The sequence below is a fragment of the Podarcis gaigeae genome (genome assembly GCF_964106915.1).
Source record: "Podarcis gaigeae genome assembly, chromosome: 1".
Classification (NCBI taxonomy): Eukaryota; Metazoa; Chordata; class Lepidosauria; order Squamata; family Lacertidae; genus Podarcis; species Podarcis gaigeae.
The window spans coordinates 35,771,334-35,789,560 of NC_139678.1; the positions used below are offsets into that span (position 1 = coordinate 35,771,334).

General features: G+C 40.3%; 2 protein-coding genes and 1 long non-coding RNA gene across 37 annotated transcripts in view; 2 read left to right on the top strand and 1 right to left on the bottom strand.

Annotated features, from left to right (window-relative positions):
* HEATR5A (HEAT repeat containing 5A) overlaps positions 1 to 4,960 on the top strand; it is a 65,754-nt gene extending 60,794 nt beyond the window's left edge. For all 4 annotated transcript variants that reach the window (XM_083740771.1, XM_083740769.1, XM_083740768.1 and 1 more), the window contains 2 exons: positions 1,751 to 3,328; positions 4,298 to 4,960. In XM_083740771.1, the coding sequence (XP_083596897.1) occupies positions 1,751 to 2,049 (299 nt within the window). In that variant the 3' untranslated portion in view covers positions 2,050 to 3,328; positions 4,298 to 4,960. The remainder of the gene's footprint in view (positions 1 to 1,750; positions 3,329 to 4,297) is intronic.
* The window catches only part of LOC310846063, a 40,747-nt gene that overhangs the window by 14,087 nt on the left and 8,433 nt on the right, over positions 1 to 18,227 (bottom strand). The window lies entirely within an intron of this gene.
* The window catches only part of HECTD1 (HECT domain E3 ubiquitin protein ligase 1), a 66,187-nt gene continuing 61,721 nt past the window's right edge, over positions 13,762 to 18,227 (top strand). For 13 of the 32 annotated variants that reach the window (XM_083740135.1, XM_083740179.1, XM_083740148.1 and 10 more), the window contains exon 1: positions 13,782 to 14,422. The gene's annotated coding sequence lies outside the window, so the exon portion shown is untranslated. Of the gene's footprint in view, positions 14,423 to 18,227 lie in introns of all 32 variants that reach the window. The other 19 variants (XM_083740157.1, XM_083740166.1, XM_083740138.1 and 16 more) reach the window with 8 other exon arrangements.

The window sequence follows — 18,227 nt, forward strand, 5'->3', positions numbered from 1 at the left end:
GCTTTGATCTACCCTGTCCCCACTTGGATGATCAGAAATATTTTCATCCTTTTCTTCATAGTTTCATTCCAAAATGGATGTTCTCCAGCTATCTGTTTTCCCCCCAAGAGCCAGTTTAAAAGCTGCTCACCTTTTTTGATGTCAAGAGCAAGGAGTGGTGTGGCTCCATTGCTGTACATGTGAGACCCTTCCATTTTATATAGACCCAGCTTGCCCCCAAAACATGACCCAGAGTCTAACAAATCCAAATTCTTCCTCCTGACACCACCATTTCATATATTTGGTAAAACCCCTCAGCTTTGCCTGTCTAGTTTGACCTGGGCATGGAATGGGTAGCATTTTGGAGAAAGCTATGTTGGACATTCTGGATTCCAGCTTCCTATCTAGCAACCTGATTGTCACGTCTAGATCTGTGGTAGTTGGGGGCTCATTTTAACAAAAAGAGTTTATTGTCAGCCACATTGTGTTACTCTTCCCTGGATAATTTTAAATTTGCGACAATTATATTAGGTTTTAAGGAGATTCTCTATGATCCCACTCAATTGCTTCAGTCTGTGGAAATGGCACAGTTACAAGTGGCGCATAATATTTCTTCTGCCCTTGTAATAAACTGGTCTTTTAGCATGGCAGCCTTGGAACTCCCTGCTGATTGACCTCAGGGAGTTGTCTTCGCTGTACAGTACTCTTTTTGGTGCCTGCTTAAAATGTTTTTGTTTATCTTGGACATTCTGGATTCCAGCTTCCTATCCAGCAACCTGAATGTCACATCTAGGACTGCAAAATGACTGACAGTATGTTCTATGACTGCTGAACTCCCTGCCGATATTGTTTAGTAGAGAGAAATGCACACATTCATTAAGCCTAATTAAAAGTGTGGTTTTTAAACTTTGTGTTGCTGCTGTTAATATATCAGCTAATTAACAATGGCCTTCCCTTTTGCAGAGGAAAACAATTAGGAATAGATGGGGCTAGCTTAGAATTATCTGTTTTTGCTGTTGTGTTTTTAACCAGCTCCGTTCCATTAAAAGTCTATGACATGATTATTATCTGTATTTTATTTATTATTTGCAACTTAAGGGCTGCAAAATGTCACAGTTAAAACAAGTACAGTTATGAAAATGAAAAAGCACAAAACTAACGAGTAACAAATCAAACCAAATAGTGGCACAGTACAATGCAAGAGGAAGTAAACCGCCCAGTCAGCGAAATGTCAGTGTAAATCACATATGCTAGGTTTAGTAGCCTGTAGACTATAGCCAAAGTCAAGAATACATTTTATTGTATCACTTGGGTTTTAAAATGCCATTAATAACTTTGCATTTACCTTTTTCCGTAGTTGGCAATCTCTTTGTATATAAATACTCTTTGGAGGAATTCTCTGCATGATTCCAGATATTTGGCCTCAGAGTGCCACTAAGGAAAGGTGGGAAGATCAGGTGGCAAGCAGCTGGAAGGGTACTTGCTACAGGCAGGGAGAAGTAAAGGCTCTTCTGTCACAGTAAAGCCACTAGTTAACCCCTTCTGAGGGCTTAAATTCAAAACCCACCCATGCTCCCACATTGAGATTGGTCCCTGGAAGGGGGGAAAAGCCCTGAATAATTATTTGCAACAATGATTTTAACAGTGCAATCCACTGCATCGTTACTTAGAAGTAAATCCTGCTGGGTTTAGTGGGGTTTGCTTTTATGTTTTGAACTGCAGCCTAAATGATGTTTAGTGGTATTAATCATTTGTTTTTAATTTTTCACAGGAACTCAGCTAGTGGCTTGCTTTCTCCCTATCCTTATTTCTTTTCTTTTGGACGAGAACGCCCTAGGATCAGCTACGAGTTCAGCAAGGAGTCTCCATGAGTTTGCTTTACAGTACCTGATGCAGATTGGTCCACAATATTCCTTGGTCTTTAAAAAACTAATGGCTTCTTCTCCGCCAATGAAGGCGAGGCTTGAATCGGCCGTGAAGGGCAATCAGGAAAGCATCAAGGACAAGGCAGCACCTAGGCATTCCAAGAATCCCGGGAAAAGTATTCAGCTAAAGACCAACTTTCTGTGAATAATGTTTTAAATCCGAAGCACTTTGATCAAAGATGGCAAACTGTCCCTTTTCATTTCTAGCTGTCCTTATAATGAAGTAGGGTTTTTATTTTAATTTCATTCTGCTAAACTTTGAAAATCAGCACATTATAACCCAATTCCAGAGATGTGCATGCATGTGCCTGCCTACCTACTGACTCAGTCAGTAGTAGGAACTACATTCACAGCCATTACTGCTGTATACGGACATGAGAAACCCATAGGCTGTGCATTCACAGTTCCCAATCCAGAAGAGGGTTTCTCCTGCTCAATCAGGGTGCAGACTTTATATCATTATTTTTACCATGCTACTAGCTTCTTTAAATTCTCTCTCGCCACTCTGCAGCATTCTAACCTAATGAAGATTTTATTAGAATATGTAGGAACCTTGACATGCTTATTTATTTCACACTTTGATATTAGCCCAAAGACATCAAAGGAAATCATGTCCGATTTGTCAATGCACAATGTAACAGAATCTTCCGTGCCCCCCTATATTGCTTTTTATTATCCTTATTACTTTGTTTAGCAGTTCCCAGTGTGGAACTATCAACATTTTAAAAAACAATAACAACCACTTGTCATTTTTAAAAGCAGTTTGCAGGTTAAGCATTGAGAGCTGCTTCAGCAAAAATACTAATGAATTACTGAGTACGTGTTCACGTTTAGCTCCCATGGAGTATGGTAAATGTGCATCTTTGACCATAAACAGGAAAATTTATATCTTGCACTAGGATTAATGGCACAAAAATGTGGTTAGCTCAAGGTGGAGTGTTAATTCAGGGGGCAGCTGTTGCCACCAGGGCTCCAGGTTTGGAAAATCGTTTGACTAGGCTCAAATACATAAATCTGGGATACTATTCAACACTAAGCCGCAGTAGTTGTTAAAAAGACTAATACGGCAATCACAGTTGAATTGTAATTTTAATTCATAAATTCCTTGCAATGCTGTAACATGTTCCAGCTGCTAATTTAGCAAATGACATCATTAAGTAAAAATATTGGATGTTCTCTTGGTCTCTTGTGAACTGCCTTGGGATTTTTGAATGGAGGGCGACTTACAAATTTAATAAATAAAAATAAAATAATAATAGTCCATAAAAGTGTGTAAAATTACTTCCGAGTATCTTAAATCCACACATGAAGTACTGTTGGGGACTTTAAGTTCTCATGAGTGTAATGAAGCTCCACTTATTATCTGAAGGATTTACATTTCCAAAGTTAAGCACATATACTTATGATTGAACATACCTTATACTATCCACAATAATAATAATATTATAATAATTTATTATTTATACCCCGCCCATCTGGCTGAGTTTCCCCAGCCACTCTGGGCGGCTCCCAATCAGTGTTAAAAACAGTACAGCATTACATATTAAAAACTTCCCTGAACAGGGCTGCCTTAAGATGTCTTCTGAATGTCAGGTAATTCTTTATCTCTTTGACATCTGATGGGAGGGCGTTCCACAGGGCGGGCGCCACTACCGAGAAGGCCCTCTGTCTGGTTCCCTGTAGCCTCACTTCTCGCAATGAGGGAACCGCCAGAAGGCCCTCGGCGCTGGATCTCAGTGTCCGGGCTGAACGATGGGGGTGGAGACGCTCCTTCAGGTATACAGGACCGAGGCCGTTTAGGGCTTTAAGGTCAGCACCAACACTTTGAATCGTGTTCGGAAACGTACTGGGAGCCAGTGCAGATCTCTCAGAACCGGTGTTATGTGGTCCCGGCGGCCACTCCCAGTCACCAGTCTAGCTGCCGCATTCTGGATTAATTGCAGTTTCCGGGTCACCTTCAAAGGTAGCCCCACATAGAGCGCGTTGCAGTAGTCCAAGCGTGAGATAACCAGAGCATGCACCACTCTGGCGAGACAGTCCGCGGGGAGGTAGGGTCTTAGCCTGCGTACCAGGTGGAGCTGGTAGACAGCTGCCCTGGACACAGAGTTAATCTGCGCCTCCATGGACAGCTGTGAGTCCAAAATGACTCCCAGGCTGCGCACCTGGTCCTTCAGGGGCACAGTTACCCCATTCAGGACCAGGGAATCCTCCACACCTGCCCGCCTCCTGTCCCCCAAAAACAGTACTTCTGTCTTGTCAGGATTCAACCTCAATCTGTTAGCCGCCATCCAACCTCCAACCGCCTCCAGGCACTCACACAGGACCTTCACCGCCTTCACTGGTTCTGATTTAAAGGAGAGGTAGAGCTGGGTGTCATCTGCATACTGATGAACACCCACAAAATTCCACCTAGGCAGGAAATATCTTCTTAAATTCATCATGCTAAAGAGGTGGTTAAAGCGTTCATATTTTGTTCAGAATATGAAAACTGCTCTGATGCACAGTGTTTCTGCATAAGATACCTCATTCCCTATCATGATCGTTTGATGATCTCCCCATGGGCAAATTTGATGTATCGACTCAGATGCATAGGAATCAAAGGGAGATTTGTTAAAGTGGGCTTGTATTGTATTCAGTTGCAAATGAGTCATTGGAATAAACAAAACGTTACATCTTAGCAGTGGATTGTATTTTAGTATAGAAGTTTATACTAATAGCGTGAGCTATTAATTGTTTTAAGAATTGTATTGGCAACCATTGCCTTTTTGTGCCAGTATTATCTGATATAAACCAAATGCTAGGATAATTACAGTATTTCCATCTAATAATTAGTAGAAAAATAAAAAATATCATCCATAGAACTGAGACTCAGGAATGTGTACTGTATTTTGCTATACATTTTGTATATAAAATTGTAAATTGTACAGAATTGACCATTTGAACAAAATTCTAACAAATCATTTTTCTAATTTACATAAAGCTAATTTTCTTCACTTAAATTGGTGTGCTTGCTATTTTATTAATAAAACCTGATTTTAATTTTTTTAAAACTACAACCCTTGTCTTAAGTACATTTTTAAACACGTTGGTCTCTTAAACTATTACTTCTGTTCCTTCCCACATTTGGGATACCCTGGCATTCAGCTTCTCTATAGGCTTATCCACAGTTAACATTTGCCCTGTTCTTTCCAAGCAGAATCTTTTAATGCTTTGTGCCATGAAAACCCACTCTTTAAAGCTGAATCGGACCAAACATCAATCCTTGTTTTCCATTGAAGTTTGCTCCTATTGAGCTTTAAAGAGCAGGTTTCCACAGGGAAAGGAGAGGAAAAAAGGGTGCTCAGACACAGAGCTTTAAATTGCGGACTGTGCCTGGAAAGAGTGGAGGAAAGCTAAGTGTGGATAAGTGTGCTTTATTTAGAATTAAAATGTTACTAAGGAAGTATTCTTCAATAGAAGTGTACCATATTTTGAACATCTTGGTAGAACTTTCTGTAGGCTTTGAAATCTGTCAATCATGGCTATTCGTGGTGTAACTGTGAACTTGTAAGAAGTGGATGTACAGCAGTCTTTTACAAGTAGAGCATAAAGGGAACAACTGTTCTCAGCACCTGTTGTTCAGAGTTAGTATAGTATACCTAAACATGGATATTTCATTCATTTACAGATTGGTACCCCTCTTTTCTAGTGTTCTCAAAGCAGTTCTCAGTGCTCATAAAACACCATGGCTGCATTAAAAACCCTGTTTTTAAAACAAAACCAGACCACCTGGAGCAGGCAATTTGAGGTCTTCACCTGCCTGTCCTGGTCCTTCCTACAGGTTTTTGATGGGTCTGTGCTGTGGGAGGGAGATGGTCCAGAAGAAGCAGAGGTCTCAGGGTGTCCGCCTGTCTCCCTCTGATAGATTTATCAACAGGTATTTATTTAATAAAGTTGCTTAACTTGTTTAACACCATCCATTATCTCCTTACCACCACCACCTTTTGAAGACCTCTCATATTCCTCTGGCACAGTCCTTCTCAACATATACAAGAAACCAGCAGATCCCTATATCCAATTGATGTTCACAGATGATACACTTTGTTTTTGGAAACAGTGCAACATATTAGAGCAGAATTAAGGACTGATAAGAAAAAAGCCTCAGCGCCTAGGGCTTGCCGATCGAAAGGTCGGCGGTTCGAATCCCCGTGGCAGGGTGTGCTCCCGTTGCTCGGTCCCAGCGCCTGCCAACCTAGCAGTTCGAAAGCACCCCTGGGTGCAAGTAGATAAATAGGGACCGCTTACTGGCGGGAAGGTAAACGGTGTTTCCGAGTGCTGCGCTGGCTCGCCAGAGCAGCTTCGTCATGCTGGCCACGTGACCCGGAAGTGTCTTCGGACAGTGCTGGCCCCCGGCCTCTTAAGTGAGATGGGCGCACAACCCTAGAGTCTGTCAAGACTGGCCTGTACGGGCAGGGGTACCTTTACCTTTTTTATGTAATAATAATAAAATGATTTAGAACTCCTCTCCCACATCATGACTTGTGCTGTCGTAGCTGCTAGTCTTATTTGTAGTCTCTGTCCAAGAGCAGGAACTGCAGAGGCAGCTCAGAAAATGCTGAATGGGAAAATCCAGAAATGGCATCTACACGCAGAACATTCTTTTTTGCATAAGAAATACCCAGAAGATGAAAGCCTCTTTTCAATCACTAAATTGGAGCAAAAGTATATTAGCACAAGAAAAACCCACTGAATCAGGCCAATGGCACATCTAATCCCGTATCTTGTTCCTCACAATAGCCAACCAGATGCCTGTGAGAAACTCGCAATGACAGGAGTAAAGGTAAAGGTACCCCTGACCATTAAGCCCAATCGCGGACGACTCTGAGGTTGCGGTGCTCATCTCGCTTTATTGGCTGAGGGAACCGGCATACAGCTTCCAGGTTGTGTGGCCAGCATGACTAAGCTGCTTCTGGCGAACCAGAGCAGCGCATGGAAGTGCCGTTTACCTTCCCGCCGGAGTGGTACCTATTTATCTACTTGCACTTTTGTGCTTTCAAATTGCTAGGCTGGCAGGAGCAGGGACCGAGCAACAGGAGCTCACCCCGTCGTGGGGATTTGAACCGCCGACCTTCTGATCGGCAAGCCCTAGGCTCTGTGGTTTAGACCACAGCGCACAACTTGCAATTTCCAGCAGCTGGTATTCAGAAGCAGAGCATGAGACACTTAATCTCAGGGTCGTGGGTTTGAGCCCCACGTTGGGCAAAAGATTCCTGCATTTCAGGGGGTTGGACTAGATGATCCAACTTTACAATTCTGTGATTCTGACAGAGGGTGTAGAACAAAACCATTGGGACTTTTAAAGCCATCCAAGTTGTTATCTATCACTGCCTCCTGTGGGAGCAAGTTTGGAATTTAATGAAGAAGTGTTTTATCCGGAATCTTTATTACAAGTAGTTTTCATTCATATTTTGTAAATTTATGTGAGCCTACAGCAGAAGACAGGAAAGTGATTTAGTTAAGCTGGTTCTAGGGTATAATTAGGTTCAATTATACTGAATGCATTTAGGAAGAAGATACCATCTCAGTTCCAGGGAATTTAGAAAACTGCCATGCCACCTCTTAAAAATTAAGTGCAGCATAAAGTCAAGTATAAACAACTTGCACTTTTTATGTAACCACTGAAGTTGAAAAGCAACTTCCTGCCTTTATTTTGCTGTGCTTGCTCATCCCTCCTAATGAGTTGCCATAGATGTTAACTACAGGATGTTGGTTCAGTTATCAAGAGACATAATTATAACAAACAATTCATTGTTATATTTAGAACGTGTGGGATCTGCATTAGTTTTCACATATGGGGGGGGGGGAGAATTTCTATGCAGTAAATATATTAGCAGTGGAATGAAATTTTTCATTTTTAAGTCCAATTAAAAATTTATTTAATTACAGATTACAAAAAAGGGTTTCCTTTTAGTTTATTTCAGTGATTGTACAAGTTTGTGTACCGGTATTTCTTGACTCCCAAAGCAAGGTACCATTTTCTTCTTTCCGATCAATGCTTTTTTAAGGCTTGTGTCTAAAGTTAATTATTGATGCTAAAAGTATAATTCTGGTGGGATTTGAGTGGTTGGTTTTCATTTGTTTGTTTGTATGTGTGTGTGGTTTGTTTCATTTTGCAAGTTGTTTTCTTCTTTGGCCACTCATACAAGTATATTTTAAAAATTTAGGCCATTGTAGTCCCAATTCTTTTTCACTGCTTTTGATTTGCTTGCACCAAAAATGTGAGTGCACATGACTATTAACAGCAGCAAATTAGAGCTGAAGTGGAATAATTTCTTTAATAGATTAAACGACATGTTTTAAGACCACCTACTTTACCAATAACAGAACTATAAAGGACTGTTGTAACTGTACAACGTGACACTTTCAGCCTGACTGAAGGAGGAAGATTTAGTACTGCAGTTAACAACCAACTCAAAAAGTCACCATTACTTTTTGCTGCATGGAAACTAGCACATCCGTTCGCTCCACTTCTCTCATTTTCTCTTCTGTTTGTCCCTTAAAATTCTCTTTAATAGCAAAATGTTTGGTTCTTTGCATTTATATTTATTTATGAACACCTATCAGTCAGTTTACTACCTAAAGCTAAATTGAGCTTGGCTTTTTTTTTTTAACTGTTTTTCTCCAAAATTAGCTAAGGCACAGCAAGAACATTTTGGCATCCTGTGAAAAGCTGCATGTTTGAGAGGGAGCTGCCTGGACCTCCTGAGAAACACCAGACCTCCCATCTGTTCCTCTTGAATTATGCCAGTGCATCTCTGATAATGCCTCTGTGCTATTAGCTCTAATCATTTAACACCAGCATGGATGCAGGAAGCAGATTGAAGTGATAAATGCCAGACATAGCATGGTCTCATTCAATATGTAAATGGCTCCCATGCCAATTGGTTAAGAGAGTGTTCATGCTAAGCATATTTCCACACAGGATTTGAGGAGTTTGAAGATGGCGAATATTCCCAGCTGAAATAAGCTTTTAGTTAAGGAGGCAGGGACTGCTCAGATTAAGATCTCCCCCACCTCCCCCCTCTCCCCCCCCAAAGAAAAATATATGCAAATATATGCAATTGATTTGGTATACTATTGATGAATACTATGGAAATTAAAAAGCATATGCATGATATATATACTGTATATATAATTCCAGTCAATTACTAGTAGAAAAGATAAGGGGGGAAAAGCACATAAAATACGTTAAGTATATGCTTGTGCTAAATGGTGCATGAATGGTGCTTTACTAATGCACTTATAACAACTTAATGCTGCTAGATTTTTGCATTTTGTGTTTTATATATGTAGGCCCTACAGTAGGGACTGAATTGTGGTTTGTTGGTGGGTATCTACTGAGGTGGCTTTTGGGGTGGGAGAGCGTTATCTAGATCATCTGTACCTTATTAGAAGGTAAGGTAGCTGAGGTACTTAATAGGGTGAATCTCGCTACTGAAGTGAAATAACATCTGGTTGTAACTGTGGAATATCATCAAAACCATTATGACCTGGCCCTTGAGACCCTTGGAGTTAGGTGCCTGGGAGGAAGGGAAGTGGTATGGGTGGGGGTGGGATCTCAGTGGTGATGGGCAGGGGAGCTATGGCATTGGAAGGCAAGTGCGAATATTCAGAAGAAGGGGCATTACCATCATAAAATCATTAACACTTCTTAGCTGCTCCCTAGAATGCAGAACCATAGGTGTCAACGTTTCCCTTTTTTAAAGGGAAATTCCCTTAATCCAAATAGGATTCCTTGCAAGAAAAGGGAAAAGTTGACAGCTATGTGCAGAACTGGGGTGATAATGTCAGTTGTCCCTCTCTTCCAGCAGTGCTGCTGGTAAATGCCAGGCTGGTCATGAACATGTTTTATGTGTTTTAATCTGTGTTACAAAGATATCTGCAAATGTGAACCAAGGCTGACATTTCAGGTTCAAAATCTCACCCAATCCTTCCATAGCTTTTCACACCTATAAACATGTTAGGATATGCTCTGAGGTTGATATCTAACTCTGAACTTGAGACTTCACATGAAACATATGTTTGCAACATAATTCTCCAAATGCCTACTTGACCTCTGCCCCTACTTAAAAAAGAGGGAACAAAAAATGTCTATATTATCTTGAATAGTGTGATAAATTACATTTGGTGTTCATGATTAGAACTTTATGGAAGAACCAAGCTTGAGCCCCACACCCATTCTAAAAGTCCAGGAATGAATAATGTCTTTCAAATACTGTGCTTTCTTTGTTTTTGTGCATTCATAATTGTCATTTCCCCCCCAGCAAAATCAGTTACTTTCTTTACTAGTTGACGTAATAACCCATGCTGGTAGTAATCCACTTGACACAAATCTCTTCATTTTTCTAAAATCTCCATCTGTGATTCAGGCTTATTGAAACAGCAAAATGCAGAATATTAATTTTCTGCTCTGCTTTGCTAGTAGTGAGGATGATGACTACAGAAAGCTTTTATATTTGGAAATGGTACCCACGAGAACTGAAAATGGCTGTGTACTGGATTTTGTAGCTAGAGACTGAGGATATTGGACTTTTGAGTAAAAAAACAAAACAAAAACAAACTAGATCCAACAAGCCTCAATCTTGCCTGCCTCTGCTATAATCTAATGCCTTTGATATAGAGACATGAAAACAACTGATTTTAAGATGCATGAAATAGACCAACTTTATAAGTTGATTGTAAAGAATAAGGAAGTGCCCAGACATCACAGTAATACGTATGACTTTCTGGGAAGACATAAAGTACTGTAATAAACAATGGTTTGTAGAACTGTCAATGTACTTCTTGTCAGAACTCAGGGCATAGGCCTATGGCTAGGGATTTTGTTCCTCATTTCTAAAATATTAAATCCAGTTCTTCACATTTTTTGAATAATTTGTGAACTTTTTAAAAAACTCCCCACGAAAAAATTTCAGCATTCAGTGTGGGGATTATGTAGATTTGAATGAGCCCAGCCTGAGCTGAGCCTAAGTGGAAGGTTATGTGTCAGGTTCCACATGATTAAGTGGGCGGGCAGTGGTATGGCAAAATGTCATTGCACTGGAAGTGAGACATGTGGTAAAAACATCACATGAGTCTTTCACCGTGTACCCAATTTAGTCTGAACCCATGAACTTCAAAGGCAGGCCATTGCTTCAATCAGTTGACAAAGTAGGTTTGTCACACTGACTACCTTATGGGATATTCCTGCACTACATTTTCCACTTTGTTTTCTTCTTGTAGTGATATAGCTGGTCCACAGGGAGGCAACAGAGATAAGGAGATAATTCCTTAATTTATTTTAAAGAGAAGTATTTGATTTAACTTTCCAGATACCAAAAGTGCCAGAAATTGAATAATTAAGCCTTAAATTTTGTTGAACTCCTTAGGTTTTGAGAAGGGAAACAATGTCAAGACAGTTTTGTAAACAGAAATATATTTAATATAGTGAAATATAATATTAATACAGTGGTACCTCGGGTTACATACGCTTCAGGTTGCATACGCTTCAGGTTACAGACTCCGCTAACCCAAAAAAAGTGCTTCAGGTTAAGAACTTTGCTTCAGGATGAGAACAGAAATCGTGCTCCAGCAGCGCGGTGGCAGCAGGAGGCCCCATTAGCTAAAGTGGTGCTTCAGGTTAAGAACAGTTTCAGGTTAAGTACGGACCTCCGGAACAAATTAAGTACTTAACCTGAGGTACCACTGTATATTAACAACAAGTACAAATTATGAATTTATATTTTTTAAACTTTACAATGTTCTATGTTCAATAACTATATTTGATTATAATCAGATTTATGAATGTTGAATTGCTTTCCTTGCTGCATTAATTTTTCAATTGTTTAAAGAACTGTGAAATCATAGTAGGATCATAGAAGCATAGCATTGTAGAGTTGGAAAGGACCCCAAGGGTCATCTAGCTCAACCCCCTGGAATATAGGAACCTCAGCTATCCAAGACAGATGGCCATCCAACCTCTGCTTAAAAACCACCAAAGGAGGAGAGTCCACAACCTCCCGAAGAGACTGTTCCACTGTCAAACAGCTCTTACTCTCAAAAAGTTATTCCTGGTGTTTATTCGGAATTTCCTTTCTTGTTGCTATTTATGGTGGGAGCTTTCTTTCTGATATTCACTACTTTTGTTTGTTCAATGTGCTACATAATGATTCTTGCACAGTACTGCAGAAGGGAATGGCAAACAGCAGGTGCAGAGAGGCGGCTTTGATCAGGCTGTGGCACGAATAAAGAGGCAGGAATAAACTTCACTTGCCCAGCCCTACACTCAAGAGGTTGCTATTTATACTACAGCAACAAAAACCTTGTTGCATCCATGCAATTCATGTCATATCTAGGTTGACCCTTACAGAGAGCACCTTTGAAAACAGTGACCATGTGAAGGGCCTTAATTCAGAGACAGAAGAAAGAGCAGGACCAGATTAACATATGTACAGTATGTTCTCATGGATATCAACTCACAATGTTCACAGTGCAGACTTCCTAGAAATCAACAGATTGGTGATACAAGAATGATAAGAGACTGGAAAAGGCTTTGTATCCCAAAATCTTGTTTTTAGCATTTATTGAAATGCTGTTTGAAACCTTAATAAATTTTTATTAATAAATGTGCACCCTGATTTTAAGAATGTTTCCCCTAAGTTAGTGAACATTTAAGTTAAAAATAAGCACATAACATACAAAACTTCCCAATAAAACACAGAAAAAAACAAAAGAAAATACTGATAACAAATAATAAAACAAGTAGACACTCAGATTACTATAGCAAACACCAACAAAATAAAACAGACTTGCAAACTAAGTCTTCCTTTGAGATACAGCCTGCAAAAAAACAGAAGTCTCCAGATATTTTCAGAAAGCCTTCAGTGTTGTGATCCTACACAGCCTGGTTGGCAATGAATTTCAACATACTTTATCAGCGTCCTCAATATAATGAGAACACAATGTTCATCAAATTGTGCTTTTGAGAAATACCACATATATATCAGTAAATGCCAGTCACACATAATTGCTCTTATAAGAAGCAATTCCTTAAATAAATGGACATTTGCTGGGATGATAACCATGCATTGGCTTACAACAAAGGCAGCAGCAAATACACAGGGAGATAGAGAGCGCGCGCATAACCAGCTTCAGGAATGTGCATAAAGTTGGAGCAAGCGGAAGCATGTCTGTACCAATGCCAGTCAAAGGAAAAGAGAGAAGAATAAGAATTCCAAATGCTTCTTCCTCTCTAGGAGAGGAGGGGAAATGACATCATATAGAGCCCTCCCTACCAATTGTACTTCAATGGTCTGAGTATCTGCCTACTAGCAATATAGCTCTGTGGACTAGGCCCCTTCTCATGTTAACTAGCAATAATATGCATTTGTTAGGTTTGGCTGCTAATATCCCACAAACTGAAACAAAGTCATATAAGGCCTTGTAGGGCATGATAACCAGTGCTTTGAATCATGCTTGGAAACATCGACTGGTAGAAAGTGGTGTTGTTCTAACAAAGAGTTTCTGTTCTCCCTTTGACCAGCTCTCTGTTGCCAAGTACAGGGACTGACTCACCCCCCTTCACTGAACTGCAGCTAAATACCACTTTGAAAACTGTTTTTGAAATTGTCAAAAACCCTAAGTCAAAAGTTCCACAGGGCATGTGCAGCTATTGTGGTTAGGCAAGCCAAGCTGTACTACAGAAAAAGTGTTAGTCATCCTAGAATAAGTGTGGGTCTGCATTCACAGAATGATTGCATGTCATCCTCTTGCAATTCCTGATTGGCTGGAGTCAAAGTTGACACCTTCCTCATCACTTCAGCTCTTAGCCCGGCACAAGCAGGAAGTTTAAGCAGGGAGTTCACTTCCTGTTTGCTGGACTCACAAGCTTGAGGAGGCTACATCTATAGAACATTTGCTCGATTATAGATTATTTTTTAAGCAGAAAAAGATCCTGTCTGAAAGATGCTGTTAGTTATGTCTGAAAGTGGAAGTTGAGCAGAAATGGGTATATAAAGACTAGACTGATGTTTTCAAATGCAGTGCACTTTCAAAACTTACATTGCATACAGTCCTCAGGCAGAAACCACAGCAACATGACTAATCAAAACATTTGAAGAATGTAATAGTCAACCTTTAACACACTTCTCATTGCAGCACATTGCACAAGCTGGTGAATGGTAAACAGTGTGCTTTACAGCTGACGTAGCTGCACTTGTGATTACTGGGATGAAAGATTACAGACAGTGGCACAATGGAAAAGCCACAAAGTTGACCCTATGTTCAGACATGTTCTAGGATATTAGAAGAGCCAAGCTGAAAGAGAACTGCTGGGATCTTAATATGAAGTTTCACCCAACCCCCCTTTTTAAATTAAAGAGATTTAACGCAGGATTTGCTTTTCTGGATAAAAGTCTTTTTCAAGAAGATGTCTGAAAAGCCATCTGGACTGAATAAGACATTACCGGTATACTGTGTAACCCTTTCAGTGGAAGTATCAAGTAAGTAGCTAATCCTTTTGACTGTAACAAGAATAATCTGAAACAGGAAATGATTTTTTCTGTGAAAAAGCACAACAGATTGAAACATTTGTTTCTTTAAGAAAATGAATTGTATGGTGATGAATTTAAGGATAAGATGGGAAAGGTGAATGTTCTGCATTCTGTGCTAGGTAGGAATAAAGCAGAAGTACAGAAAAACAAAATTGCTAAGCATTTGATCACAAGTATAATAAATGTGTTTTCTTCTTACACTTGGAAAACTGTGTCATTCCAAGCCATGTTGCTAAGATCTATGGGGTCATTTAGGGTACCTCTACCATGCTCAGATTTCTGAATCCTGGAATGGTTTGATACACAGAAGCATCAGTCATGCAGTGTTTTGAAATATGACTAATGAAAATGTTTATGTTAAAATTTAAAAATGGCACAAATTTAATTGGGAAAATGTGTGAGGCAGGAACTGTTTTTGTGATATTTTGGGGCACATAAATAAAACTAAAATCCAAAGGATTAAAATAAAAATATTTTGTATTGTTAATGCCATTTTAATAATTTATCCCAATTTGTTTTACTTTTTAAAACAACTGTATATCATTTGAATAATGGCAGATTGACAGTCAAAAGTGACATGGTAAAAAGCATCAACTCCACAGTGCCATTTAATTGCTTCACTGTAGACTATTTGGAATAAATGCTGATGTTTTCTATCTCAGGTAGGTTTTGCCCCATTTTAATTATGCATCAATAAATAAGATTTAAGCTAAAATATTTTTCTGATAATCACTTATCTCCAGCTCTGTCCTATTTAACAATTAAAAATGAGTGGGTACTTAAACTTCTTGATTGAATTTGCTATAAAATAGCTAACCTCCCCAACAGTGGGATCAAAATGTTTTCCACAAGGCTCACGCCTTTCTATAGGCCCTGGTAATCTACTACCTACTGCCTGAAATTTATTTTGGTTTATAAGCCAAATGGTTTAGAAGGACAAATGTTCCATTGGGCTTACCCTCACAAATTCCCCTCAAGCCACCAATTTACTACTCCCATCTCCATGTTTCACCAGTCCGCCCAGCTCATAAATTAGTCTCCATCCACAGGAACACTATCAATCCTTTGTGCTAGGTTTAGGTAGGCAGGTTTGTGTCTTACCAGATTTAGTATTTAAAGTTAATATTTACTGGTGTTCTGTCCTGGAACCTGAAACAGGAGCTGATGGCATTACAATCAGCTTCCCCCGCCCTGATCATTAAAGAAAACCCAGAATAGCTGAATGGAGACTGAATGTGCTCTGTAGCCATGGAATGCTGACCAATGATGTGGGCAGGGCAGGTGATGGAAACTGGGTAGGAATGGAAAGGACTATCCTGGAGGATGGCATAACTGACTGGAATACTAAACAGAACACTCCACACAGCAGTGTCAATTGCAGTCTCTCTCTCTTTTCAATTGATCCAATCTTGTTTGCGCTCCTGATTGTGGAAAAGATACATATGTGTTATTGGGGGTTTTTTTTAAGAAAAGAAGTCCAGATGAACAATCAGATGCATCTTTGTGTCATGTCTCCTAATATACACATTTTTGTATGTTGTCCAGTATGTGGGATTTTTGCAAAACATTTAATAGAGTGTATTTTGCACATGATTTTCACCAATATACACTTTTGTTTTGGGAAGCATGAATGTGGTAGGTTCAAAATAAAATGCAAAGCGAACTAGTTTCCTCTGCCATCCCTAATCTTGGCTTTCTCTGACATACTTCATGTAATATACAATATTTTACAATCCACATATCTTCCCAATTTCTTGTTGTTGAAGATCAGCATTATTTTACACTTATAATGATATTGACACATCACATTGTCAGTCAGAGTAACTAAAGACTTCCTAAATGATGTCTGCCTAGGACAGTGACATGTGACTGCCTGGTCCTGTGTGAGGTGGAAGAACTGCCATTGTCTTCAGGTTCTCTGCATACTTCCATTTTCCTGGTGACTACAGGAAGGATCTGCCACATAGTCACCACTATTTAAATAAACTATAATCTTATGTTAATTATATTATTAACCTCTTTTGTGACTAATGGCCTCACTAAAAATGTCATGCAACTCTACAAAAAGAGCCACTGTGATGACCCAGTGTGCCTGAATGTGGCCTTTTTTCACAGCAAATCGCAGAGAGTAATTATATACAGAATGTTCTGAGTAGATGGTTCCTACTTAATGATGGATCTCAGAACCACAGATTACAGGTTTTAAAACTAATGAGCTAAATCCTAACACTAGAATGACAGTTCAATTTATACCCTAAAACATGATCAGCAGATTATGCCCCATTAATTTAACAGAAACTGTATTTCATATAATGCATGTTCAGAACTGCAGCTTTGAAGGTTGTAACACAATGTTTACTGATTATTTAGGGGTTTTTTTTTATAATGCATGTCATGATCAAAGGTCTTCCTAAGGCAGTTCACAATAAACACCAAGGAAAAAATTAAAGGGTGCTCTATTTTATGCAGATTTAACCACACACAATTAAGAATGTTAACTAACCTCCAACCTGTTTACCCCTCATTCCTAAACACATTAACAGTTGAGGAGATCCAATGTACCCAACCATATATGAACAAGGTTTGCCCATTCTCTTTCACGCTGCGGGAAATTCTGTGACATAATAATAATAATAATAATAATAATAATAATAATAATAATAATTTATTATTTATACCCCGCCCATCTGGCTGAGTTTCCCCAGCCACTCTGGGCGGCTCCCAATCAGTGTTAAAAACAGTACAGCATTACATATTAAAAACTTCCCTGAACAGGGCTGCCTTAAGATATCTTCTGAACGTCAGGTAATTCTTTATCTCTTTGACATCTGATGGGAGGGCGTTCCACAGGGCGGGTGCCACTACCGAGAAGGCCCTCTGTCTGGTTCCCTGTAGCCTCACTTCTCGCAATGAGGGAACCGCCAGAAGGCCCTCGGCGCTGGATCTCAGTGTCCGGGCTGAACGATGGGGGTGGAGACGCTCCTTCAGGTATACAGGACCAAGGCCGTTTAGGGCTTTAAGGTCAGCACCAACACTTTGAATCGTGTTCGGAAACGTACTGGGAGCCAATGCAGATCTCTCAGAACCGGTGTTATGTGGTCCCGGCGGCCACTCCCAGTCACCAGTCTAGCTGCCGCATTCTGGATTAATTGCAGTTTCCGGGTCACCTTCAAAGGTAGCCCCACGTAGAGCGCGTTGCAGTAGTCCAAGCGTGAGATAACTAGAGCATGCACCACTCTGGCGAGACAGTCCGCAGGGAGGTAGGGTCTTAGCCTGCGTACCAGGTGGAGCTGGTAGACAGCTGCCCTGGACACAGAGTTAATCTGCACCTCCATGGACAGCTGTGAGTCCAAAATGACTCCCAGGCTGCGCACCTGGTCCTTCAGGGGCACAGTTACCCCATTCAGGACCAGGGAATCCTCCACACCTGCCCGCCTCCTGTCCCCCAAAAACAGTACTTCTGTCTTGTCAGGATTCAACCTCAATCTGTTAGCCGCCATCCAACCTCCAACCGCCTCCAGGAACTCACACAGGACCTTCACCGCCTTCACTGGTTCTGATTTAAAGGAGAGGTAGAGCTGGGTGTCATCTGCATACTGATGAACACCCAGTCCAAACCCCCTGATGATCTCTCCCAGCGGCTTCATATAGATTTTAAAAAGCATGGGGGAGAGGACAGAACCCTGAGGCACCCCACAAGTGAGAGCCCAGGGGTCTGAACACTCACCCCCCACCACCACTTTCTGGACACGGC